The 27,513-nt window shown below is 34.1% G+C and overlaps 2 protein-coding genes and 1 pseudogene across 2 annotated transcripts; 2 read left to right on the top strand and 1 right to left on the bottom strand.

Annotated features, from left to right (window-relative positions):
• Positions 1 to 649: 649 nt before the first annotated feature.
• Positions 650 to 10,844, top strand: LOC132032424 (cinnamoyl-CoA reductase CAD2-like). The gene is made up of 6 exons (XM_059422048.1): positions 650 to 841; positions 2,597 to 2,766; positions 3,560 to 3,751; positions 8,865 to 9,027; positions 10,143 to 10,329; positions 10,537 to 10,844. The coding sequence occupies exons 1-6, from the start codon at positions 730 to 732 to the stop codon at positions 10,673 to 10,675; spliced, it is 963 nt and encodes a 320-aa protein (XP_059278031.1). The 5' UTR covers positions 650 to 729; the 3' UTR covers positions 10,676 to 10,844.
• Positions 10,845 to 12,459: 1,615 nt separating this feature from the next.
• LOC132032422 (F-box protein At5g03100-like) lies at positions 12,460 to 16,293 on the bottom strand (annotated as a pseudogene).
• Positions 16,294 to 18,314: 2,021 nt separating this feature from the next.
• On the top strand, positions 18,315 to 26,263 carry LOC132032421 (phenylacetaldehyde reductase-like). The gene is made up of 6 exons (XM_059422047.1): positions 18,315 to 18,550; positions 21,037 to 21,206; positions 22,316 to 22,507; positions 23,845 to 24,007; positions 25,049 to 25,235; positions 25,886 to 26,263. Exons 1-6 carry the CDS (start codon positions 18,439 to 18,441, stop codon positions 26,040 to 26,042), a joined length of 981 nt encoding a protein of 326 aa, XP_059278030.1. The 5' UTR covers positions 18,315 to 18,438; the 3' UTR covers positions 26,043 to 26,263.
• The last annotated feature ends 1,250 nt before the right edge of the window (positions 26,264 to 27,513 follow it).

Here is a 27,513-nt window from a genome sequence, read left to right as displayed (position 1 = left end):
GTATTTTCACATTTGCATTTATTTTTTTACTTGAATATAGATTTTTGTCAAACATTTGAATAATGTTATGGCATTATATTTATAAATATTCTTTTTTTTTGTCAAACATCCAATCCCATGATGTTTCTAAAAAAGGTATACTTTTAAGTTTATAATCAATTAAAATTAAAAATATTATTAATTTAAAGTTATATATCAATTATTTTTTTACAATATTAGTTACAAATATATGATTATTAATTGACATATTTTCAAAAAACAATATATTATTAAATAACTAATTTAATATCATTTATAAGGCACATTTTTTTTAATATTAATTTTAAATTTTTTATAATCAAAAGTTATTTTTAAATTAAACTAGCGTGAATTATTTGAACCAAACAACACGCTTTAATTACACATAATTCGTTATGACAAACAATAGTCATTGAATATAATTGAAATTATTAGGCTGTGTAATTACTAGGATAGTAATTACACCAATTCCAATTGCCAGAAGTTTCCAAATACGTTCGAAATGAAATCGCATGTCCAAACCAAACGGGCTCTTAAATGAGTAAAAATCAAACCGTCGTCTAATCTAAAGCTTACCTGTATTTTTCCTTCCCAATAAATACAGACCTTTTGTCACAACTCACACCACTCAGTCTCACACATTGTGGTTGGTAGGTGAAAAGAATCAAACACAAAAACAAAAAAACAAAAAAGAAAACAGAGAGAAAAAAAATGGCTTCGAAAGCTGTATGTGTAACAGGTGCTTCAGGCTACATTGCTTCATGGTTGGTCAAATTTTTGCTCCAACGCGGCTACACCGTTAAGGCCACTGTTCGCGATCTCAGTATATCCTCTCTCTCTCTAAAAATAATTCATTTTCATTTAAAAGAATTTTGAAAAATGGATTCTAAAATTGTCAGATCATTTCCTTCTATGTTCAATTTGTATGGTTTTAGTTCTTTTTAAATAAGCTACGGCTAGTGCTTTTTTTGAAGAATCTTAGAAGTTCTAGAACATTCCAACTGTTGATATTCATATTTTATTATTTAAACAGTGTTTTGAGAATAACTGGCAGAAATAATTTTATACTCTCTCTGTCCCAATTTCAGTGATAAAAGTACGGATTTCGAGAGTCAAACAAAAAAATCTTTGATTAGATCATTTAATTCTATGTGATCGTTTTTATTTTTCTCACATATACTTACTTGAAGGAGTTGGCATTCAATTTTGTATAATTTTAGTTCATTTAGATAAGCTAGGGCTAGTTTTTTTTTTTGAAGAGTTTTAGAAGTTCTAGAACATTCTAACTGTTGATATTCAAATTTTACTTTATTTTGTAGTTTATTGTTGAAACAGTATTTTTGAGAATGACTGGTGAAATAATTTTATATTTGTTAATGATTGGATGGTAAGAAGGAGACTTACAATCCGATGTAAGTAATTATTTTAGTGTTGACTTGGTCTAAGATGGTTTGACTATGTCCCAAGTAGACCTCCAAATGTGCTGATCAGAGGTGGATCCAGAATTTAAACTCTACGGGTTCAGTCTTTTAAGGTTCACAATATCGAATTCATTATATTTTAAAGTTATGAGTTCATATCTATTTTTTGTTGCAATTTTAGTACTTGGAAATAATCTCTTGCAGAAATGCAGGATAAGGCTGCGTACAATAGGCCCTTGTGGTCCGTCCCTTCCCCAACCCTGCACATAGTGGGAGTTTATTGCATGCCTTTTTTTTTTTTTTTTTTCTTTCTTGTAAATAAAATTATACTCTGCATTGTAAGTTCTAGGTTTAGATGAACCCGGTACAATAATGTTGGATCCGCCCCTGGCGTTGATCCGTACGATGATTGAAGCTGCTAAAAAGGAGAAGTTGTTTTTTATATCAGTATAGGGATAGTATGAGATAGAGAGAACCTCTAATTTTAGATGTCACTATTTTCCTTAAAGGGTAGTTCTACCAGTATTGGAATCAAATGGGTCCAAGCAACCAGTTAATATATTTGAGAGACTATTGTGCTTTTCCTCTTCGATAGACTGACTTAAAATCAGTATATCACATGTCTATATAACTTACTTACGTGTTGATGCAAGCTGATGGAGCTGTTTAGATTATTTAGATTCTAAGCAGTTGCAGTTTTACTTTGTTTTTCCAGATAGAATTATTTTCAAACTGCTTAATTTTTTTTTTCGTCGTGAACAGCCTCCGGGTAAGGTGTGCGTGCACTCTACCTTCCGCAGACCCCACCTTGTCGGATTATACTGGCCATGTTGTTGTTGTTTGTTGTAATTTCTTCATAAATACTAAGATGCTTCTGCTCCTCTCATGTTATCAGGAAAAGGAAGATATCTATTGTGCTTTATTTTTTTCTGGAAGGAAGATTTACTATCATATTAACTAAAATTCATCAAAATTAAGTTAACATTCATCTAGAAATATGGAGGCAAAGAAGACTCTGTATGGCCATAAGAGTCTCATCTTGATATGAGATATTTGGAATGAACGTTTTGAAGTTTCCTATTTGATTTAGAATCTATTGTTACTATAGGGTGACATATAGGCGAAATTATGCTAAGTATTAAGCTCTTCACCTGCAGATGATCCAAAAAAGACTGATCACTTGACATCCCTTGATGGAGCTAAGGAGAGACTTCACTTGTTGAAAGCAAACCTGCTGGAAGAAGGTGCCTTTGATGCTGTGGTTGATGGTTGTGAAGGTGTATTTCATACAGCATCTCCCTTTTACCATGGAGTCAAAGATCCACAGGTTCCATACTCAGTCTCCTGATAAATATGGTTTTGACTGCTACTTTTGGAAGCTTGCTCTTTGGAATTTCCCAGTTAGTCTTGTTGTATCTTCCCTTTTTATTGGCAAATTTCTGTTCTTTCTGCTGTAGTATACTGAGGTAATTCTTCAAATTATTATGGTATTTCCTTTGTCCCAAATTAGGTGGCACGCTTTCCTTTTTAATTTATACCAAAATGAATGTCCCTTTTTATATTTAGAAACGATTTAACTTTAGAATTTTCATTTTCATTTTACCCTTAATGAGATGATTTATAGTCATACAATCTAAGGCTTGTTTTAGACCACAAGTTCAAAAGTTTTTCTTTCTTTCTTAAACTTTGATCTTAGTCAAACAAAGCCACGTAAATTCAGATGGAGGGAGGAAATATTAGCTAGGTGGAGGAGTTATTTCACCAAGTACCGACCATTTTCTCATGACTTCCTATTTTATGCACGAGTCAATCAGTATTTACTTGGCATGTCTTCACATAAAAAATACTGTGGAAGTGTCAATTGGTGTGTGTACTTTGAATGGCTGTAGTTAAATGTTGCTTTATAAATCTTTTCATAGTGTATACTGACACTGAAGGACTTAAAATGTCTTGGACTATTTTTAAGATACTGTCATAAAGGATTACTGTTGTGTACCTTTACTAGTTAAGTGTCATAAAAAAAATCCGCCGCCTTGGTTCTGTTAGTCCTATTTCTCTGTTCTAGTTTTTGGTGTTTCCATCTATTGATGTAACGGATTCGCGCTACTGTTAACGTTCAGGCGGAATTGATTGATCCTGCACTGAAGGGGACACTTAATGTTCTTGGATCAGTTGCGAAGACACCATCTGTAAGAAGAGTGGTGTTGACATCATCTGTAGCAGCAGTTGCTTTCAATGGCAAGCCGAGAACGCCTGAAGTAGTAGTTGATGAGACATGGTGGTCAGATCCTGACTTTTGCAGAGAATCACAGGTGCTTTAGTTGCCTTTTCATTTTCCATCAGTAGCGTATATGTTGGCATAAGCCCTTGAGCAATATAAAATAGCCACTTGACAGCTAGTGTTTGCTAGCCCAGTGGTCAAGTACCTTGCTTCTCTGATAGAGGTTATGGGTTCGAACCTCATTTTGTTATTATGGGTTTGAAATTTTTTTAGCCTGATTTGAAAAAACTTAAAGAGGTTAAAGAGTTGAACCATTGACCTCATTCTGCTAATAATCAATTAAACAAATAGACCAAAGCTCCTTTTGTGTTGAGTAAAGGGATAATAAAAGCATTCAATGTTTTCGAAAAACAATTATTTCATTTTAAGTGAATTTAGAATGCTAATTTTGAAAAAAAAAACTACTCTTCCGCGGGTTGCACATTTTGACTGTGCTAGCTAGTTGCTTTTGTTTTCGTCGTCTCTCCCAGCTTGTTCATCTATATACTTCTTCAAATGTTGACAATGCGTACAAAAACACTCCTGTGTACGCCACTATTTTAGCTTTAGACAATGCATACGAGAACACCCCTGTGTATGTCACTGTTTTAGCTTCAGACAATGCGTACGAAAATACTCCAGTGTACGTCACTGTTTTAAAGTTGCATATTATTATACTCCCTTTGTTCACTTTTACTTGTCCACAATGGACTTTGCAATTCCCTTGAGCAATAATAAATGAAGTGCATATTATACCATACTATCCATGACTAATAGTATTCCAAAAAGTCTTGGGAAGTGATTTGGGGAATGATAGACAGTATTACTTGAAGAGACTAGAAGTTCAGCAACAAAGCCTCGGTATACTGCACAATAAATAAACCAAGAACAAAAAAACATTTTAGACTGGTACAACTAAAAGCTATGGCGTATGTAGGATTTTACTGAAGCGGTGTCGACTTATTATCACAACTTGGCATTTCCGTGGGAGGATGATAGACGTACTAAAGTTGTACTTGTCCCAAATTGATGTTTATTATGCATTATTTTCAAATAGTCAGTTTATAATATACTCCCTCCGTTTCAATTTATGTGAACCTATTTCCTTCTTAGTCTGTGCCAAAAAGAATGGCCTTTTCTATAATTGGAAACAATTTACCTTTATGAAATGATTTATAGCCACAAAAACCATATGTGACTCATTTAACACCACAAGTTTAAAAGTCTTCTCCTCTTTCTTAACCTCTGTGCCCAGTCAAATGGGTTCATATATATATATATATATATATATATATATATATATATATATATATATTAATTTTTAAATCAAATATATGTTTTTAGTGTGTATTTTATGAAACGGTGTTGTATGAACCATTTATTGAAGGGTATCTCTACTAACAGAATGAAATTATGTATACGCTTTAAACATTTTAGGTCCCAATAGACTTTAAATCTCTCTTTTCCATAAGAGAAATGAATAGTGCACAATTCTTCAATTTACACATCTTTGCGCTTAGGGCAAGGACGAAGCCAGTGTGGTTCTAGCCGATGCGCGTTTAATATCAATATTGTCAAGGGTGCGCTTGAAGCTCGCTAAAGCCCTAAAGCAGTCACTAAATTTTTTAAGAGCTTCGCCTTGCTTTATGAGCGCTTCATTGTCGTCTTCAAGGCTCTCAGACGTACTTTTCCTTGCCAATGAGTGCAATCTTGGAGATGTGACACTAAACATTTGATGTTTCACTTTATCATTTTTTTTTTTTAAATTTCTTTGTCCATATATTTGTTATTCATGCTTGTGATTATCAATCTTGGACTATACACATATATTTGTAGTTTTTCTCCGTTTGTGTCTTTCTTATTGAAGTTCACGCTTTATTTGCTTTTTGCGCTTAAAGTCCCAAAGGATCTTAGAGATTTCACAACAAGTAAGTTGTGACTAATTTGTATCAAAGAGAATGTTTGTCCGACTCGTAAAATGCAAAAAATCTTCTCCTTGGTTCAAATCCTTTCTCAACTTTGAACTTCATCATTGCTTTGAGAATTGTGATCTCATCTTGGTCAACACATCTGAAAATGATTTAGCTTTTTCATCATTTTTCTTTATCGGTTGTTCCCCTCCAGACCTATTGGTTTTGGCAACACTTACTCCGAAAACGATGATGTCTCGGTATAAAGCCAACCTTATCCATTCTTTTTATGGAAATATCTTTTCCATCGTATTTATGCGATGTTATTATCATTTCATCATAGTTTCACCTATATCTATTTTTCTTTTTCTTGTTAGCAACTCTCTATTGCGACATTTTACCGGGAGGTTGTTCTGTTTTCCTCAACATCTGATCTTCTCCTTCCACAAAATAAGGTGTATCAGACTTTTCATTTCAGTCCATTGTTGAAAAATAAAGGACTCACATGAAAAGTCTGATACACCTTGTTTTGCGGAAGGAGAAAGACCAAATGCTGAGGAAAGCAGAACAATTCCAAGTAAAATGTGGCAATAGAAAGTTGCTAACAAGAAAAATAGATATAGGTGAAACTATGATGAAATGATAATAGCTTCCGTGAAAAGGACGGAAAAGAAGATGTTTCCATAAGGAAGAAGAAGGGAGAAGGTTGATTTATGTCGGGATATCATCCTTGGATGATGATAGAGGTTCATATTTTTAGAATGAAATACTGCCAAAATAGATAGAAGAATTTGAGAGGACCAATCAATAAAGAAAAGGCCGGATCATTTTTAAATGTGTGGGTGAAGGAAGACGAGATCACAATTCTCAAGGAAATTATAAAGTCCAGAGCTGGAAAAAAGGAATGTACTGATGCAAAAAGATTATATTTCATTTTATGAATTGGCCAAGCATAATACGTCTTCTTTTTTTTGAAACTGGTAATTGTAAATGTAGAAATGCCGTGACCTAGGAGCATATTACGTATTCTTTTAGGCTTTATGTCTGCAAGTAGCAGATAGAATTTGTTGGATGGAAAAATAGGGGTGACCTTAAGAACTATGATAAGTAGCAAATTAGTTGATATAATCCAAGCAAGTAATTGCGGAGCAGCTCAAGTTATTTTTTAATTATGCCAAGCAAATAATGAAGTGTTTAACCTAAAAAAAGATTTAATCTTTTATCTCTATTTTCATTTTTAAGCTAGATCAATTTGCCCTAGTATACTAATTTGTTACTGAGCTAAGTGAATTAATTATAATCACTTATTGTGCATATTAAATTTTGTGAGCGTTTAACATTTACGCATAAACCGGTGTAAAGAATTATTTTTAATTCTTATATTTTAAATGTTTCTCCTTCTTGTGCCAAACTAGAGATTTTTTTTTTTTTTTTTTTTTTTGAGGTAAAACTAGAGATGTTTTTCTCACATTTTTCTCATTCTCATTTTATCAAATGTTTCCTTGTTGACCTTTTGTTTTACCACTTGGCATATGTATATATTTTTGTGTGTTCTCTAAGCGCAGTGTATATTGGAAATTGTGTACCACTCATCTCTCTCTCTCTCTCTCTCTCTCTCTCTCCCCCTTTTTTTTTTTTCCAGATTTGTGGCAAAAGAGATTTTTGCATCTGTTGGGACCTAAGATGTTTATATTGTAAAGATGATATTCCTTCCTCCATTGCCAGAGACACCCTTCAATAAAGGGTGTCATTATCTGCTTTGTTGAAAATGTCCATTAAGTTATATATTTGCCTAAAGAAAATACTTTCGTATATAAGATAAAGTGACGGTTGAAAATAGTGTAAGATAAGCATCAATTTGGGATTAGAAATAAAACGTTAGAGCCTCTGTGATCCCAAATAAACTCATATACAAGAGAAGTTGTGATGATAGGCCTACATCGCTAATGTAAAAGTTTTGCATACGCCATTGGACGTAAAGTATTAGCAATAATGTTCTTCAGTTCTGCTTCTTCAACTCTTTCCAATTTGATGCACTATGTGTGCTAAAGCTGTGAGTTTTTGCCCTTGAGTAAAGTAGTGAAAACGCCAGAAAAGTGCACACCTGTGTCGTAATTAATGGAGAGCTTGGCAGACAAATTGATCGAGCATTTTGCATTTTGTGATAAGTGGAGCTTAAAGTGTTTCCAGCAGTTTCTATGTCTAAATAAGGACTCTTTGATTAGGCAGTCCACAGTAGGATTGGCACAAGAAATAGAGCTTGAAGAAGTAACAAAAGGAAAGAAAGAAGAGAGGAGCAAAGAGAGTATTATACAACAGAAGCAAGATATCTCAGTCACTTTTAGCAAGTTGATGATGTATCCTTGCTAAGCAGGAGGTGTGGCTGAGATACTCATCCCCTTTCCTGTTCAAGCTTAGGCTTAGGGGTTTATGAAGGACAGGTTCTAGGCCAAGTTACTGGTTTAAATATTGAATATGTCTAATCATTCTTTGGCAAAATGGTTGAAATTATCCAATCTCCGAGAAGCTTTTATGGCAGAGGGAACTGATTCCCCACCGTATCTCAAATGCCGGGTTTTGAAATTCAAAACACAGTTGAATTAAGTTCTATCACTTGAATGTTCTTTACTTTAGCAATTAAACCATTTATTTATCGAAGAATTTATGTAAAATGTTTAGTTCACATCTTACAAATTCTTGTCAAAACATTTAAATCAGAATTGTGTAACTCTACTCATTATAATGATCAGACACTACTCTGTGCTCAGTTTAGGTGGTTTCTTTTCCTTATTTTTTATCAAGCTGATCTTTGGTTCTTGGTTATCTTAAACATGTCATCAACTATAGAGGAGGATCATCTGAACTGGTGCTAAATCATTTCTGTTTTAGATTTCACATATTTAAAGTTCAAATCTTTTATTTTCTGGCAAGTATATTTACACACTAATCTTCTAGATGACAATGAGTGCAAGGTAAAATTATCTGTTTGTTCTTGCAGAAATCATATGGCATAATAGATCTCCTAATACCATTGTATTAGAGTAGTCTATATTGTTTTTATTTTCTTGAGATAGCCACATACTTTTATAGACCACAATGCCTGGAAAATGATGAGGGCCTGACTTTTAGGGGGGGATTTGTGGAAGATCCTGGTGATCGCTCTTTTGGGTCTTAATAAACCCCCGCACCCCCAAATTGTTAATTCCTTCTATTTGTGGAGCTAATTATGGACTCATCTTTTGTTGGTTTTACCAGCTCTGGTATGTACTTTCGAAGACATTGGCTGAAGATGCTGCGTGGAAGTTTGTGAAAGAGAAAGCTTTCGATATGGTTACAATAAACCCAGCAATGGTTATTGGCGGTTTGTTACAACCAACACTTAATACAAGTTGTGCTGCAATTTTACAATTGCTAAATGGTATGCTTGATTCTAAAGCAAATGGTTTGTCTTTGTTCACGTCATCTGAAACTATGTTGTTGTACTTTGACTCATCTTTTATGCTTTTTGAAAAAAAAGAAAAGGAATAACGATTAGTGACCTAACTGTTTTCCTAAAGCTTCTCTTCAAGAGAATGAGTCTGACAAATTAATGTCTATTTCTGTTGATTCTGGTAACTTCAGAAAATTTAGGGGTCTACTTTGTACCCTTTTCTCTTGCAGTATGTTTCTTCAATCTTGATGAGTAAACAAATACATGCATTAATTCTCCAGTGATTTGCAATATGTTTAAAGACCTTTCTTTTTCCATTTGCAATGAATTCAAAGCACATTTTTAAGTGGATCTTATTAATGACTAGTGACTAAACTAATATTTTCTTTTGTTTGTTGGTATTAATAGGTCTACATGATTACTTCAACCTTGTTTCTGCTTGCCACTGTCACCTCTGCTAACTATTGCCCTTTTATTTGGAAATGATCTTTTTACATATTGCTTTTCTAATATGATTTAATAACTAAACCAAAAAAAAAAACTTTTTAATAATTACATATTGATCACATTGTACTACTACCATTTTGATGTATCTCTTTTTAAAAATTACATATTGATCACATTGTACTACTACCATTTTGATGTATCTCCATTCTTTCAAACAAGAGAGATTTGATACTTTTGAGTCTACTTTATGAATTCTACATCCTACTTGCAGTGAGTTTGAGTGTAAGATGTAATTTGATCACCTAGTATATAAGTAGTGGATGTAACTCCCAAAATAATAGTTAAAAAGTTATTATGATTAAGAATTGCTTAGAATGTTAAATTTAAAATGTGAAAAAAGGTTTATAAATTGATACTATTAGAAGTCCACGTAGAAAGTGCATCCTATATATTTGGATTTGAGATTGAAAGGAGTTATTAGTTCAACTTTCCTTTTTATCATCGTGTTTCTTCCTTACTTCCTAGCAAGTTAGTTTTATTTTTTGATTTTGATAACTGAACTTGGTAGTTCTGTTAATTAAGTTTATTTGACATCCTATTCACGTTCCTACAACGTGTTGAAATTCATGGTAAAGTTTCATTTTGCTTTACCGCAGGTTCTGAAACATTCCCAAATGCTACACTTGGATGGGTTAATGTGAAAGATGTCGCCCTTGCGCATATTCTAGCATTTGAAAACCCTTCAGCTAATGGTAGATATTTAATGGTTGAGTCAGTTGCCCACTACTCTGAGTTAGTAAAGATATTACGCGAGCTTTACCCTACAATGAAGCTTCCAGAAAAGTAAGTTTCTTCAATGTGTAATATCTTCGATAAGGTTTATCTTCGTGAAATGTGCATCTTTGATTTTGAAGTGCGATGTTTCACAAATTAGCTAGAGCATGCTCTGCCGAAAAAATACATAAAGTGGAGCGGCTAATAGCTGCATTCATATGGTTTATTTCTTGAAATTGTTTTACTGACTCAAAAGTTTTCGATTAAACTCTCCAGGTGTGTTGATGATAAGCCATTTCCGCCAAAGTACCAGGTTAACATAGAAAGAGCAAAAAAATTGGGTGTTGAGTTCACTCCCTTGGCTGAAAGCATCAAAGAAACTGCTGAAAGCTTGAAGGAGAAGAAATTTTATTGAGATGCACATTCTTAGTGTTGATGAGTCTGCAAATTTTAGAGAACATGCTTTTGTACCTTATTGTCCACCATCTCTCGGGGAAATTGATATAATAAGACCTTTCTTACATGTCGTTTTGTGATCCAGAATTTTAATGGTGTAAACGCTTCGTGGAGTTAGTAGAAAAAGCTTGTATGGATGGTTATCTTTGCCTGTTAAAACTCCTTTTTAGTCATGTTATCTGTTGTGTTTGGAAGTTATAAGTGATTCTTATAATATTTAGCAACCTACTTTTAAATGTGCAGTGTGATATTGGAAAATATCAACATAGATCTTTCTTCGTTCTGCAGTTGCACTCGTAAGTGTTCCGAGTGTGCAAAATTAGCTTTGCCATGATCTTCAAATGAGGGGCATACAGTTGATATTTCTTCATTATAAAATGATAAGCTGTGTGTAGCAGCTGGCTGTGATGCATCTTTTGTGGCCATCTGTTTGAACAAGTAGGGATTCACTAATTTCCCTTTCTGGTACGCGTGCAAAGTTTTAGTTTTTTTGGTACGTTTAATTTATGTCCGTGAGTCCTTTCGTCTTCTCGGAGACATGTATGCCAGTAAACAAGGTAGGAGGTAGAGAATCTATTGAGTCTTTAATGGAGTGACATGGACGATGATGATCCAAATAGCCAATTCCAACTTGCTTGGGATTGAGGTATAGTAATTATCGCTTACATGCAACATACACTTATTTTGGGAGAAATCAAGCAGTAAAATGATTTGTTTCAGTCACAGGGACAAGTAAATTTAAGAGTTTGCCACTTATTTCCCCTTTCGATTGTGGAACATACGTTGCCCTTATAGCTTGGGAAGGTAAGAAGAAACTTGTAATTTATACAATGAAGCTAATTTAGACAAAATAGCATTTGGTTTCTGTACTTTCAGGAAATGTTCTCTTCTTAATATGCTCTATCACTTCTTTTGCACAACCCTCAATGTTGAGTGACATGGACAGTGACGATTCAAATAACCCATCCCTCTTGTAGAGCATGAAGCTTTATGCGAGCTTTTTGCTTGTAAGTTACATTACTTCTTTATCCAAGGCACCCTATCAGTATAAAAATACCAACATAACTACACAAATCTATTGGATTAGAAGACATGCATGTTCCTCTTGAGAATATATTCCTTTGGCTTTTAGAAAGGAGGAATAAAGCAAAAAGATACAAACCATACAAGGTGTCCTGCTCATGATACTAAAAGCCACTTAACTTTTACAACAGACAGTAGAAAAAGATGATGGAAGGTACAGATCCCCTACTTTCTAATGTCATCCAAGAATCTTTGACTATTAATATACAGTGGAATGGCAGATGATCACTTGAAAAGACCATTATAAGGAAATGGTGAAAAAGAATTGATTAAACTTATTTGTCACTTTCCTTTTCCTTTGCCCAATCTACAAATATCAAGATATGTCTACAATAAGTCACTTCTGCGCTAGTGGGTGATAGCAATTACCTGGTGAGATTATTTGAGGAGTGTGCAAGCTGGCCCGAACGCCACTCTTATAAAAAATATTTTCTTTTTATCTAAACTAATTTACTCCTACCGGATAGGAGGAAAGCTAACATAAGTTGTACACGAGTGACCTTCTCCAACAGATCATACGAACATATATGTTGGGACTAAGGTTCCACTGGGTAGCTTCCTTGCTAAGTTCTTACTGTCCACGTCCAGTATTTTCCGACCAACTAAAAATTACAGAGGCCAACACAAACAAGTCCTTGGACACAATGATTCTTGAACTGCTATTCTTGCAAAATTATTTTCAACCTTAAATATTCATAGTATAAAACATGATCAGGATTCAGCAATGTCAACAAAAATCACAAAACATTTAGAGCAATCGTTCTTACATGAAGATAAGATAATAAACATGTTACTTAGACATGAAGAACAACTAACAGATACTTGGACACTGACAAGCACAATTCTAGCCTTGTCTCTCAACTACAAAACCAGTTTCAAACATGAGGTTACAACTGTTAGGTAATGCTGCAATCGATTCAAACGATGGGGGCCAAAGGTTATCAATAAGAAAAGACAACTGAAGCGTGCGGAGAGGATCTTGGAAAGCTTAGGATCTCCTGTGCCATTTTAACATAATCCAGAGACACATCACTCCCTAAGAACGAGGCAGCAAGGACAAAATTTTCTAGCACAGTTGCATGCTTGAGCAAATATTTTACCAATGACAGCACAGACTTATTTTCACTTAGTGATCCGTAAAAGTTATCAATCTTGATGGTCTTCAGATGTGGAAATGAGCCGTTAAAATTATGTGTCTCAAACCTCCTGGTCTGTTCATCCTCATTTGTGTACCTTGACAAGGTGTCCTGTAGGAAAGAAATCCGCTATATTAATCAGTTATTCTCCTTAGATGGAAGCAGAAAGCCAAGGAGTTGATAGTGGATACAATAAAAAGGTGAGGAAGTTTTATATTCAAGGAACATCTTAAGTGCTTGGACAATGTTACAAAATGGTACATGCAAACAACAAAAAAATGTTTCAAAGCTTCATTGAATCTGATCATTTACCCCTCGCATGAAGGTTAGTACAATCCCTTGTTAAGCATCTTTTTAACAACTACAAAAAGTTTACTCAGAAAATCAATTTTGATAGCGACAACATGAAATTTCTGTCAAAGCAACTCAAGCTGAACTATTTTCTTGACAAAAAATTAAATTGAGAGAACAAGAGAGTTCCGACACATCTTACACAAAAATAGAATAATAAGCATGCTGCTGCAGCAGATTTGGCAAAGAGAAACCATCAATTTTCAAGACCAAAAATCAGATTCTGAAATCCGATCAAAGCAACATTCAAATGAAATTTTCAGAATTTGAACTACGTATTCCCTGGAGCAATATCTGTGAACACATCGAGAAATGCTCACCTCGATGGATAAGCACTGCAAAATGGTGCAAACCTCATCTAGGACGGGTAAAACTAAACACAGATGGCAGTTGCGGACAAGGATGATATGAACCAAGTGATATTATTGTGGCACTTTCCATAATAAGACTGAAGCATTTGCACTTTCCTATGGGCTTAAATGGTGTCCTGAACATTGTATTAGAAACATTTGGGTGGAAGACGGCCCTTAACTTATTGTGAATGCTGTCAAGGGAGTTACGAAACCTTTTTGGCACTATGAACCTATTACTGAAGAGATTAAAGAGTTTATTCAAGGTGAAGTAGTCAAGGTGACACACTATCACATAGAAGTGTGTGACTGATTCTTTAGCCAGATACAGTCACCGGTGGATGAAGAGAAGAAAATTTTCAGCTTTCACTATCGCGAGAAGCTAGAGGGAACTTAAGGGTGACAAGTGGAAGCTCAGAATTTGAAAGAAAACCCAAATATTATCTCTAACAATGCAACAAGATGAACTTCCCGATTTGATCCTACAGTCAGTCACATGTTTCTTGTCTCACTTTGTCTCTTTTTTAGTTCTTGTTGAAACAATGTACACCAGAGCAGTCTCCACAAGTTAGAAGCTATTGTTGAAAAGCTAATTAAGTACTTAAGGTAGTTATGTTTCAAATTGCAAATAGAAGTCCTCCTATACAAAATCCCTCTTTCTGCTTACACATTAGATAGGCTTATCTCCTACCCTTTTGTCAAAGACTGAACTTCCTTAATTCTCTATACTTGAGGATTGAATCGGTTCAAGTCTTACCTTTTTGAACAGGTAAGGCAGTCAAGTCCACAACTTTGTAACATCTTATCATTATCTATAAAATATACTACTACGGTGGTTTCAAATATTAAAAAAACTTTTATGATTGTTTTCTCCGGAAGTACTTAGGATTATAAATATGTTGATGTATATTTTCAAATATTAAAAAAACTTTTATGATTGTTTTCTCCGGAAGTACTTAGGATTATAAATATGTTGATGTATATCGTCTCCTTCCTCCACTAATAGTTGTTTAATATGGATAACATGACGTAACAAGAATGAAGGTCTAAAAGAAACTTACTCTTGCATTGTGATTGTCCCAACAGTCGATGGCCAATGTCTCAAGATCCGATGAGCTCTGCAAAAAGCTGCAAATTCCAAGGAAGTCCGATTGTTCTAAGGCTATGTTAAGTTCTAAGAATTTCCGGCTTGATGGTGGAAACTGCCACCCTTTCAACTCCAAGATGGACAGGCACTTATAAAAAAAAAAAAAAAAAAAAAAAAAAGAAGAAAAACCAGAATATGTCAAAACAAGGAAATACGACATACTTAATAAATGAAATGCAAATTGTTGAATAATTCATAAAAACAACTTGGACTGTACGACTTGCATTTTGCCACATCAAAGTGTTCATGGTTGGTTTGGAAATCCAAAGACGGACTTCTAAACACTTAGAAAAACCCAAATTTTACATGTTGTTCTGTCCACTGCAAACTCCTTATTCTCACAGTTAATCATCCAAAATTTTGTTCAAAAGGTCTTGTTTCAACTTAGATTGTCCTAAGTAGTGGCACTTTAAATGTTACTAAAGTGATCATTCAATGGCAAATAAAAAGTCCCTAAAGATTTTGGATAGTGAAGAGTATGAATAAACCTCGATGCACCAGCTACCCAATTCAAGATTCTCGACATGGGAAACACCATGAAGAAGTTCCTTCAAATAGCTACATTCCTTCTCCAAGTTGCGTTCTTCATCCTCAAAATCAAAATCTAAACGAAGGATTGCATAAAAAAGTGAAGCCACATTTCTCTGCTCGATACGTATCTCACTGCCCTTTCCCAAAATTTCCAAATGTTGAATATACGGGGCTAATATTTCGAGATTTTCATCGTAGTAGTCTCGTATGGTCAATTCTCTCAGCTTCACAGAGCTGATCTCAAGACGATGTATGCCCGAAACATGTTCTAGTTCCAAGCACTCCAAGTTATGGCAACCAGATAATACCTTTTTCATGACACCATCTGTCAATTTCACATACCCAATTTCAAGAGAAACAAGACTACTCCAATTAACACTACCACAAGGGTTCAGTTTGAGATTCTTTAAAACCAAATTTTTCAACATCTTACTCTTGTATGCAAACTGAGGAAACTCATATATTTGGCCATTTATACATAAAAGTCCAAGTGTAAATTCTTCAACTTTAGTACAAGCAAAATGTACCCATAAATCAACATCTTTAGCATAACGCTCCTCATACCTAAGGCCCCACACACAGAATCTCCGGATTTTCTCGAAAGACTTATAGTAATAAAGTTTTCTATGGGTGGAAGATAGGTAATCTAAAGTGACATTTCACTATCGGGGAAGGTGAAATTGAGTGAAACTGGAACGGACATCCAAAGAAACCGCCATCGTGTAGACAATACGCTCGTTCGAACAACTTGTTTTTTTCTGTCCCACAACTTAGAGAGGATGTGGATTAGGATCGGGTCAGGCAAATCACTGAGTCGGTCTCCTCCCGCCGTGATTTTCTTCTGCATTTCCATGGAGTACAACCTGAAATTTGAGTTATTAAATGCACAAGTTTCAAAAGTGCAATATTTCTTAAACTCCGTATCTAGTCAAAGAGTAGCAAATAAAATGGGATGGCAATACTCCCTCCATCCCAAAATAAGTGTTATTTTAAGAAAACAAAAATTATCCCAAAATAAGTGTCAAACTCAAGAATTCAGGACAAAAATTAACAAGTGTTTTTAACTATGCCCTTAGCATTAAAGAAATAGTTCTCTTTAATATTACTCAATAATCAAAAAACATCTACTACATTCATCCCAATTTATGTGATATAATTTTTTCAGTTACAGAATTTAAGAAAATTTTTTTTTTTTTTTATTTTAAACTTGAGGTCTAAAACAAGTCATAAATATTTGTACGTTTGTAAATCATTTCCATAGTGGAAAGTTTTAAGTTAAACCCCTTAATGTATCTTTTTTTTTTTTTTACAAACTAAAAAGTCTAAGTGTATCATATAAATTTGAACAGTGAACCAGAGAGAGTAATAAATAGGGGGTAGTTTAGGCAACTCAACATAATATTTATTAATTTCTACATGGGCTTGATTTTTGCTAAGATTACACTTATTTTGGGACAGAAGGAGTTTGCTGTAAAAACAAGTAAGAACCGAAGAGTAAAAAATTAATACCGTTGTTGAAGTATTAAACAGACTTGTTTCAATTGGCCTCCTGTTTGAAATTTGAGTTATGAAATGCAAAATCAATTTTAGCATAACCTAGGGTTTGTGTTGGCGGGAATGGTGACTTATGTGGCCATATTGAACCATATGAAATTTTAGCAAACATTTTTTTTTTTTCTGGTTTGATAAAGTCATTGATAAATTAAACAAAAAATAAAGAGCGATTTTAGTATGGACGGGTTGGTTCTCGGGATTTTGTTCCAATTCGATGGTAATTCACGTGATATGTTTTCCTTTTTAGTTTGTTAAAAAAAAAAATGGAACATTCCTATATTTAGCGATAATTTAATAAAAATTTTTTTATTTGTTTCTTAAATTTCTTTTAATATTATATATGAATTAAAGGTATAAATTTATACAATAGCTCATTTTAGATCACAAGTTTTAAATTTTTTTATTTATTTCTTAAACTTCATGTCTAATCAAACTATATCACATAAATTGAGACAAAATCAAATTTAAGGTATAAATTTATGCTGAAAATAGTTATATCTTTTACAAACAAAGTATAAATTGAGTCTCAAATTTAATCGTGAAAACTTTTTAAGCTCACGACAAAACATAATTCCTTATAAAATTCCATTTTATAGAGTCATTATTTTAAGAGGGAAAAAAGAGCTATATACTTTGGATTTCTTTTCAAATTGTGGTCTAATCCTCCTTGGTTTTGTTATATTCTATTGTGTTTTTATAATAAAAAAAACACAATTGTCTTTTAGTCGTTTATTTTTAAAGATTAAATAAATATACTAGATAATAGTACACAATAATATAACTCAATTATATATATATATATATATTTCATGTATTTTAGAATCAAATATTTATTCACGTCTTTGTTAAATGTTTTTTTTAATAGAGGTCGGAATTGGACAAAGCCATATATCTAGAATTTGAAATTGAGAAATGATAAAATGATCTCTTATGTTATGTTTGAGGGTAGATTCAAAATAGCTCCTTAAGTATGCACCGAATAATTTTTGTCCTTTAAGTTTGCCCAAAATTAATATTTTTAGTTGCCGTCAAGTATTTAACAATTAATGTTCGTTAGATGTGACAAAAATTAGTGGAAAAAAATAACCATAAACGCCAAGAAGTCCTGGCATCTCCTAAAATACTATACTAAAAAGATTTAGAAAAACAAAAAAAACAAATACACTTTAAAAAGTTGCTCTAGACTCTAGAAATAAATACAAAATAAAAGAAACTACCACAATTATACTTCTAAAGTATAAGTTCCTTCTAATTTTCCTTTTTTCATAATTTCTGTCACATCTAATAAATAGAGTTCACGAATATTTATTTAACAACCTTAAAGAACCAAAACTGTTCAGTACATACTTGAAAGAAAAGAAAAGAAAAAAAAAAAAAAAACTATTTTGAACATACTCTCAAACATAAGGGACCATTTTTATCATTTCTTCAGTTAAAACTACCAAAAAGGAAAAGAAACAACACGCGTGGCTGGTTTTAAGGATAATCTCTCAAAATTCCCTTTTCCATCAGTTCTTTATACCAAAAAGTAGTGCACATATTCTTTTGAGTTTGTGTAAAGAGCATAATAATGGCAGGAAAAACAGTGTGTGTAACAGGAGCATCAGGTTACATTGCTTCATGGCTTGTCAAATTCTTGCTCCATCGTGGTTACACTGTTAAGGCCTCCGTTCGTGATCCAAGTTTGTTACTTTCTCCCTCTCTATTATTATATTTTATGATGCATGTTTTTTTTCTCTGGTTTATTTGATGGAGAAATGACTTCTTTTCTTGGTGTTGATTCTTGGATTTGATTTGTGGAAAAAATGGCAGAAAAATGTTGGTTTCTGTGCCATGCAATGGATATGTTGTGTTTATGATCGTCTTGGCGCAGAGGAGGATCTAAGATTTAAATTTTATGGGTTTAATCTTAAGATTTTTAGCATTGAACCTATTATATTTTTAAAGTTAGGGGTTCATATCTACTATTTATTGCAATTTTAATAATTTTTTACACATAAATTTAGGCTCCGCGTCGAAAGTTTGGGTTCAGTTGAACCCCAACCTTGTAGGCTAGATACGCCTCTGGTCTTGGGTTGTTTTTTGGATCCTGGAATATTAGGTTTAAAAGATAGGATTTTTTTCATTTTTTGCCCGTCTGCCTGAAATTAATTGCGAGTGCTAGACAAAATGATACAAAACCTATATACTGATTATGTATATTAAATGTATACTTAATATACAAAACCTGTATATTTGCTGGCTATTATTCTTTTGTGCGGTCCAAAAATGTAATAATCTCTAAAATGATCGTTTGCTTTTGTTATCCGAAGATTGTTTGTTGAATTATGTTAACCATTCCATCTAAAAGCTTAAACTATTATAGAGGGAGACACTTATATTTGTTATCTTAATTCAGGCCAAACATGTGATTTTATTTTATAATGAGAAAGTTTTTCTTTACCAACAAGGGTTGTGGTGGGATAGATAGGGTTCCTCCACCCTTAACCAGAGGTCTTGGGTTCTGCTCGGGGTATGGAAAAAATCTTGTTAGGAGCGCTTCCCCCTTAAATGAGCCTTACACCGCACGAAGCTGGATTAGTCAGGGCCCACGGTAGGTACTGGACACTGGGTTGGGAACCAAAAAGAAAGTTTTTCTTTTCTTTTTAAATGTTGGGTGGCAATTAGACTCGAATATAGGACCTCTACCTGCATAAATACCATATTGAATTGTATGAACTGCCTAATTTGAAACTTTAAGCTATTAGAAAGGGGAAGCTTTAAATTATTTGTCTAAGTTCTGCAATATATTGTTGGCTGTTTTGGTTTGATTTCATTAACATTCTTCTGTGCTCCAATGGATTGATAGAAGGCTATAGATATGGATACTAATGAGATAGTTTTTCAATTTCGGAAAAGTAAATGATGTTGTAAATTGAAAAATAAATGACATTGTGACAATGGCAATAAAGATTTTCAATTTGACATACAAGTGATGTTGTGATTATGGTGGACTGGCTTTGCCATATAAAGCCACTCATGTATTCGTAATGAGAAAATGCTAGGCAGTAAAAGCAGAATCATTTGCTGAAAGTTCTCATTAGTGTAGGAGTTGGTCTGCGAAAGACAGAAAGTTTGAGTAAAAAGTGGTTGATCAATGTGTCTAGATTATTTGATTGCTCTCAGCATCTTCCCCCTTCTTCTCCACGTTAAATCACCTCATATTACTCCTCTAAACCACCTCTATTACGAGCCGCTGACACATTAAACCTCTATGAATGGTACATATGTTTGTGATTCAATGCTTACTGGATCCGGACCTGCTATTAGACGAAATCCCATCTCATCCATGTCCTTTTTCAGCCACTTCTTTTTCTGATGAGAGCTTTTTCTTAATTGAACTCCAACCTGGAGATCACAAAAACACTAGGTGATTTCTTCCCATCCGTCTAAGCCTTGGTGGACAGAGTTACTTGTTGTTGGTGGGAGTTAGCAGGTATCCCGTGGATTGAGTCGAGGTGAGCGCAAGCTGGTCCGGACACCACGAATTATCAAAAAATCAACCTGGAGATCATCATATTTTATGATCACTTGGCCACGTCCTTGCTTACTTGACCTATGTAGTGAAATGGGTTAGCATTCTCCTTCAAAAGTGTATTCCTCAATTTAAATTCTTTCTACCTTTCCTTTTGCTTATTCTCCCACCTTCCTCCTCCCCCGCCCTCTTTTTCTTTTTTCATTTGAGAATTCAAGCTTTGAGACTTTATACTCAATAGATAACTTTTTGACGTCAGGTAAAAAAAACTCTCTCTGAGCAAACCAACTCGCAAGCAGTTCCGGAATAGGTTAGAGTCAATTAATTAACCTAGTTGGTGTGGTGCCTAGGCAGATCCTTTTCTTCCATTTTATTGTGTTCATAGCTATATCTGTTTTGATTTGGAGTGATCTTTTGAGACAATCCCACCATGTGATTTAGAGTGTACTTTTTTTTCCTTTTAGCACGCTTATTAAATAAATTCGGTGTAGAAAAACTAGTCCCAAGATCTTTTTTCATCACTGAGACTTAAAATTTCAGCTCTCCATTTATTTTAAGATTTGAACGACAGAAATTAGATATTTCATTCGTTGCCCATGTTATTAGGTCATATTTACTGCTTATGTGTTGAATGCATTGTGATGCTTCCTGCAGATGATCCCAAGAAAACACAGCATTTGCTTTCCCTTGGTGGGGCCAAGGAGAGGCTTCACTTGTTCAAAGCAAACCTGTTAGAAGAAGGTTCATTTGACGCTGTGGTTGATGGATGTGAAGGTGTATTCCATACAGCATCTCCTTTTTACTACTCTGTTACAGACCCACAGGTCCTTTCCCCTTCTCGTAAATCTGATTTTGAACTGCTTACCTTCATTCTAGGTAGTGCTGACATTAAAGAAGCCCAAAGTATAATCGTGGTTTATAGAAATCGATAAAAGTATGGCAGGCAGCATCTTTATTAGCTAAATATCAAGTAACTTTAGTTATTACAAACTCAATTTCATTTGCTATTCATCAAAGACAAGTCTTCTGTTTCGGATAACACAAGTGACAAGTGAACCTTCTGGTACATTAAAGGATCTAGATGCTATGCTGATTGCTGATGAACCATGTCATGAATCCTGTTTCATTGAATGAGATTATTGTATGAGTTGAATTTACACTTACTCTGCTCCTGGTTCTTTTGCCATTTGCCCAGGCCCACTCGTATTTCCTTCTTTCCCTTTCTCAGATCGAAATTTCACTTTCTTTTTCTTCTTCTTCTTTCAAGCTCCTTTTGTAGCTGGGCTGTTTAGTAAATAAATCTATGATCGTTTCAAAAATAGACTATGACAGAAAGCTGTAACAGTTTAGTTTCAAGGAACTCTTTCATTATTTTTATTTCTCCCCGCTTGTAAATTAAGTTACTTGTTACCACCTACTAGAGTGAAATTCTCAAATTAATACATTACCTAATAGAAATAGTGAGCGAAAATTTTGAATTACGTCTGTAAGACAAATTCTCCTTGACAGCCAACTCTCTGCTTTGGATCAATTCATGTCTAGTGGTTATAAAACTATATGGTGATTGGTTGGTCGAGGAGTTGAGTGTCACCTCCTTAAAGGAAAAAGTTGTGACGGTGGCTTGAACATCAATAATCAAATTATACCATACAGCTATTAGAATAATTATTTTCTCCTTTCAATATACTTGATATGTAATTATGAAGCTCAAGAATATTGTAATGTTAATATGGAGCTTGTTTATGAACTTTTACTAGTTGATAGTATAGTTCACATTTGGTAGTTGCACATGAGATCAATCATGCTTTCTAGAAAATGAAATGTGAATAATGTTAATGGTATCTATTTTATGAAACTGTCATCCAACTTGCTTTCGATGGTACTTAAAGTAAATTCACGCTTCAAATCAACTCTATGTCTGCCCATGTTTCAGGCTGAATTACTTGATCCTGCTGTTAAGGGAACACTCAATCTTCTCGGTTCATGTGCCAAAGCACCATCAGTAAAACGAGTGGTTTTAACATCTTCCATAGCTGCAGTTGCTTATAGTGGTGAGCCTCGGACGCCTGAGGTTGTGGTTGATGAGAGCTGGTGGACCAGTCCAGACTACTGCAAAGAAAAACAGGTTTGCCATATATTTTTTTCTTCTTTCCTTGTTAGCACATTCAATGACAAATGCAGGTATTACCCATAGAAATAGTTAGTGTTGAGCTATTCTTCTTGCAAGTTTTACCATTTTTGTGTGTTTTATAATATTTATGTCCAATGTCTCTCTAGCCAAATCAAAGTGTGCTACAGTTGCATAAATGTAGGAGCCGGGAAGGCGAGGGATATACAAAAAGTTTTAAATAGCAGCCGGAGGTGTTACCTAAAAATTTATTACAAAGTATATTCACTATAAGTGCTATCTAGATTTGTGATGAATTAGATAGCAACCGGAGGTGTTACCTAAAAATTTATTACAAAGTCTATTCACTATAAGTGCTATCTAGATTTGTGATGAATTAGATGTACTTTACCTAAATATCCTTTTTACCATGGATTGGTACTGGTATGGATGTAAGAAAGACCAGGCACATGTCTCTTATTTTAATATCAACAAGAGCTCATTAACTGTGGTTCTTACTAACATAACTAGCTAATCCAGTTTAGAGAATTTCTGAGTGCTTTTAGTCACTGCACTATTTCTTATTAATATCGCAAGTTCCTATTTATGCAGTTATGTCAACTTAAGTTTTTGATATTTCTTACTTTTAGGTGTTCATCCAATCACTTCTCTGGTTGGTGTAGAAGTAGGAAAACACATTTTTTTGGAGATGCGTGTTTTAAAGCTATGCAGTTTCAGTAACTTTTCGAGTATAATGAATCTTCTGATCTTGGTCACTTATATCATCTGTTTTATATGTGACATGTCATGTCTGGTTAGTACAGACTTTTGATTGATTTGCTATGATTGAAAGCTATGATATTAGTTGCAATGTGTCCTGTAAGTGGCCTTGTTTGTTTGCATGTTTAAATAAAGCACACACATATTTTGGGGATCTCCACTCTTCTCGTTGAGGGAAGGGGAGAGGGGAGAGAATACAAATAATGTTAATCTTGGCAACTGCAGACATTCCACCATTTTGATTCTCTCTCTCTCTCTCTCTCTCTCTCTCTCTCCCCTGTCTGGCAACTGTAGACTCTCCACCATTTTGACTCCCCCTCCCCCTCTTTTGGGCTTTTTTCATATTTGGCCCGTTGGCCGAAATTAATTACGGGCACAAGCCAAAAATACAGACCTATACACTCTTGTATATTTTGTGTATATAACATGTATATTTATACTTTGATATACAAAACCTATATATTTGCTGGCTATTATTCTTTTGAGTGGTCCAATAATGTAATTATCCCTTCTTCTTTTTTTTTTTTTTTTGATTTCAATTGTTAACATCTCTCTTTTCTCCTGTTTCTTTTTAGCTCTGGTATGTCCTCTCAAAGACATTGGCTGAGGATGCTGCATGGAAGTTTGTGAAGGAGAAAGGCATTGATATGGTTGTAATAAACCCTGCTATGGTTATTGGTCCTTTGTTACAGCCTACACTTAATACCAGTTCTGCTGCAGTCTTGAACTTGGTAAATGGTATGTTTTTTAAACTTAAATTAGTTGCATCTTTACCTCAATCTGGTGAGGTCAAATGGCTAGGAAATGTTTAAATGGAATACCAAGGCCATGTGGAACGCCACGGCTTAGGTTGTGTGCAGTGCCAAGGCCATTTGTAAGCAGAGGCAAATCCAGGATTTGAAGTTTATGAGTTCCTACAGTAATCTCAAATTAATTTACAATGATAACTGGGTTCACAAGTAGATCTTAAAAAAGATTTAATGAAATTTTTAACATCTATACAGTGGGTTCCAGAGACCCCTAACCTAGAGCTTTGTATTCACCCCTGTTTGTAAGGCCAACTGGCCAAGGCAGAAAATATATGCTGTTATTTTTTTGCTTTATGGTCAACATAAGTAGGCGAATACCGAGGCCATAATCAGCGGTAAAGAGAAGGTCATTTGTGAGGCCAAGGCAAAAAATCTTCGTCTTTCTGGTCAACCTAGTTTGATTTCTCCAAATAATTTAACTCAACTAGATGGATCTTCCTCCAAATATGAATATGACGAGAACATCCACTCTCTTATGGCATATAATAACAGGGTTAAATTTGAGTGTAATTCATCCAAAATGTTGGTCCTTTTTGTCTTTTTGTTCTAGTTGGATGTTTTCCTGGTGCTTTGGCCCGAATGCGGAGGATTCGGGGCTGAGGGGCTAGACAACAGGTGGGTGTATGTTAACTACAGTTTATGCAAAAGATGATAGTTGGGTAACGTGCTAATTGAACTAGAGGTGAAGTCTCTTGTATTACTCAAACTATATGGGAGAGCAATTAGTTTTTTCTTTTAAGCTAGAAGACGTCTGAGTAATTGACCTCTATAAGTTTAAATTCCAATCAAAGGCCAAACTAAACCGAACAATTTGAGGGAGAAGATATAAGTGATGAAAGTGCAATTAATAGGTCTGTAACTTGTGCTTTCTTTTTCCCCTTTTTCTTACTATATCGAAATCTGTTTGTTCATAACGATGTTATACCATTCTTTTCATCATTTTGAATGTTCATTTTTCCATGCTATGTAGGTGCTGAGACATACCCAAATGCTTCTTTCGGGTGGGTTAATGTGAAAGATGTTGCAAATGCACATATTCTCGCATTTGAGAACCCTTCAGCTAATGGGAGATATTTAATGGTTGAGAGAGTTGCCCACTATTCTGATATATTGAAGATATTGCGTGACCTTTATCCTACAATGCAACTTCCAGAAAAGTAAGTTCGGATAAAAAAATAAGTCAGTTTTGCTTGAGATGGAACTTCTATATTGAGCTTTGATCACACAAAATTGCTATGTGGTTAGATGAATATATTGATAGTATTTTATATTGAATGTGTAGATTGATTTTTGTTCACTTTATGTGTGTGTGAGAGAGAGAGACAGAGAGAGAGAGCGCACACAAGAGACAGTGGAAGAGCTAGTGTTATCAAGGGTTCTGAATAAAATCTTAAAAATCTACAGTTCGTGAAGGCGATATACTGTCAAATTTAATCATAGTGTGACTTCAATCTACTAAGTCGCCTTCATATGATATTTGCTTATCCACTCTCTGTCATTCATAAATTGTATGCTCTTTGATTGTATGCAACTTATATCCGGATGCTTGTAAATCGCTAAGTAACTTAACCATGCAATGCCCGTGAATTCCCTTTCCTTTCTTGTTTGGACTAGCCTTGCCAGTGATTCTTGATGAGTCCTGATCTTTAAAGCAAGCATTTAGCCACAAGAAAATTTTATGTATACCCGATTCGCAGGGTAACAAAAAGGAGGGACTTTTTGCTTGAGATTCCGTGAAAGAACATGAAACTATTAGCTTTTCATTGAAATTGTTTTAACTGCAATCTTTTCCAAATAACCTGTGTAGGTGTGCCGACGACAACCCGTTGATGCAAAACTATCAAGTATCAAGGGAAAGGGCAAAAAGCTTGGGTGTTGAATTTACTCCCCTTGAAGAAAGCATCAAAGAAACTGTTGAAAGCTTGAAGGAAAAGAAGTTTTTCGGAGGCTTATCTGCTATGTAAAAAGCGTCTCAAAGCTTTTATGGTTGTTGATCTGTGCAAGATTTGAAAAATATCTCTTTGCAAAAGTTAGTGAAACCATACCCAGTGAAACTTACCCTGAACAATATTGCTTTTTTCTTCTTCTTTTGGTTAATTTTAGGATTGAGGCAACGAGTGCTGCATCCTTTAATAAATTTCGACTAGACGTGGTTGAAGTTATTTTGAATTTTTATAGCTGCATAGATTGCTTGCAAAGGGCTTGTACATGGACCGGGTTGGTTCGGATTTTCAAATATCAAACCAAACCAATTGTGTCGGGTTTTTGAATCTATAAACCAAATCAAACCAACAAAAGTGGGTTTTTCAACCTCGGATTTTTTTTTACTTTCTCGGGTTTTTTGGGTTTTTGTTTTGTTTTTTTTTTTTTTGGGGGGGGGGAGGGGGGGGATGTGTGTGGGGGACTCCTCATACAAAACATATACTCTTAACTTTATTTCAAATATTTCTTTGGTCCTAAAAAGATACAACTATGTAATTAAGGTGGTCTTAAGAAAATAACACAAATGCGAGATGAGTGATGACATTATAATAAAATATTCAACAAAAAATTAATGAAATCACATAAAATAAATATTGCTAATTAATAAGCCTTAATGAAAATGATCCATAATCTAAAACTACAAAGTCATGATAAAATAAATGCGGCTAATAAGTATTAATGACATGACAAAGGAAAAAATATACTAAGTTATGTATTTTAACTAGGGGTGTTCATGGAAAAAAAACCAATATAAATATCTAAGTTAATAATGTATTTTGGGTCGGTTTGGTTCGGTTTTTCAATTTTGCTTCAAATATTCTCTCTCTACATTTTTCACTTATGAACAAGGGCGAACTGATAGGGAAAGACATAATGTATGAAAAGAGATAGTAGGGTTTTACTGAACATTGTTGGACTTGGACATATTCTTTTAAGACATGGGCAAAAATAAGTAGACCAAAATTAAATTAATAATTAAAAGGTATAAAATATCTTTAATTATTTATGAAAAGTTAATATTATACATATAAATAATTATAAATTTTATGTATATAATTATTTTTCGGTTATTTACATTGTTTTACTATAACCATAACCAAACCAAATATTATCGGTTTTCAAATTTAAAACCAAACCAAACCAAACTAAACCAAATGTCGGTTTTTTTATTCGGTTTTGGTTAAATTTTCGGTTTGGTTTTGGTTTTAACCAAAACTGTGAACAGCCCTAATTTTAACTATCTAAACCAATACAAAACTATAGAATAGATATTGAACATTAATATTGTCATTCCTAGCATTAGAATTGAATTTTTTTTTTGGTTAACATTAGCATTGATTTGGTTTTGGTTTGGATTTTATTTGAGTTACTAACATCTATTGACTAAAATTTATTGGACCAAGCTTGAAATAATATGTTAAAAGACAATAATTATGAAAAAACTTAGGAAAT

Source organism: Lycium ferocissimum, chromosome 10 (genome assembly GCF_029784015.1).
Source record: "Lycium ferocissimum isolate CSIRO_LF1 chromosome 10, AGI_CSIRO_Lferr_CH_V1, whole genome shotgun sequence".
Lineage (NCBI taxonomy): Eukaryota > Viridiplantae > Streptophyta > Magnoliopsida > Solanales > Solanaceae > Lycium > Lycium ferocissimum.
This window is presented reverse-complemented; position numbering and strand designations above follow the sequence as displayed.

Bases quoted from the DNA above. Each gene is read 5' to 3' on its own strand.
- LOC132032421 (XM_059422047.1), top strand. From the start codon at position 18,439: ATGGCAGGAAAAACAGTGTGTGTAACAGGAGCATCAGGTTACATTGCT. The intron at 18,551-21,036 runs GTTTGTTACTTT...TGCTTCCTGCAG, and splicing joins GGCCTCCGTTCGTGATCCAA to ATGATCCCAAGAAAACACAG. The intron at 25,236-25,885 runs GTAAGTTCGGAT...TAACCTGTGTAG, and splicing joins ACAATGCAACTTCCAGAAAA to GTGTGCCGACGACAACCCGT.
- LOC132032424 (XM_059422048.1), top strand. From the start codon at position 730: ATGGCTTCGAAAGCTGTATGTGTAACAGGTGCTTCAGGCTACATTGCT. The intron at 842-2,596 runs GTATATCCTCTC...CTTCACCTGCAG, and splicing joins GGCCACTGTTCGCGATCTCA to ATGATCCAAAAAAGACTGAT. The intron at 9,028-10,142 runs GTATGCTTGATT...GCTTTACCGCAG, and splicing joins AATTTTACAATTGCTAAATG to GTTCTGAAACATTCCCAAAT.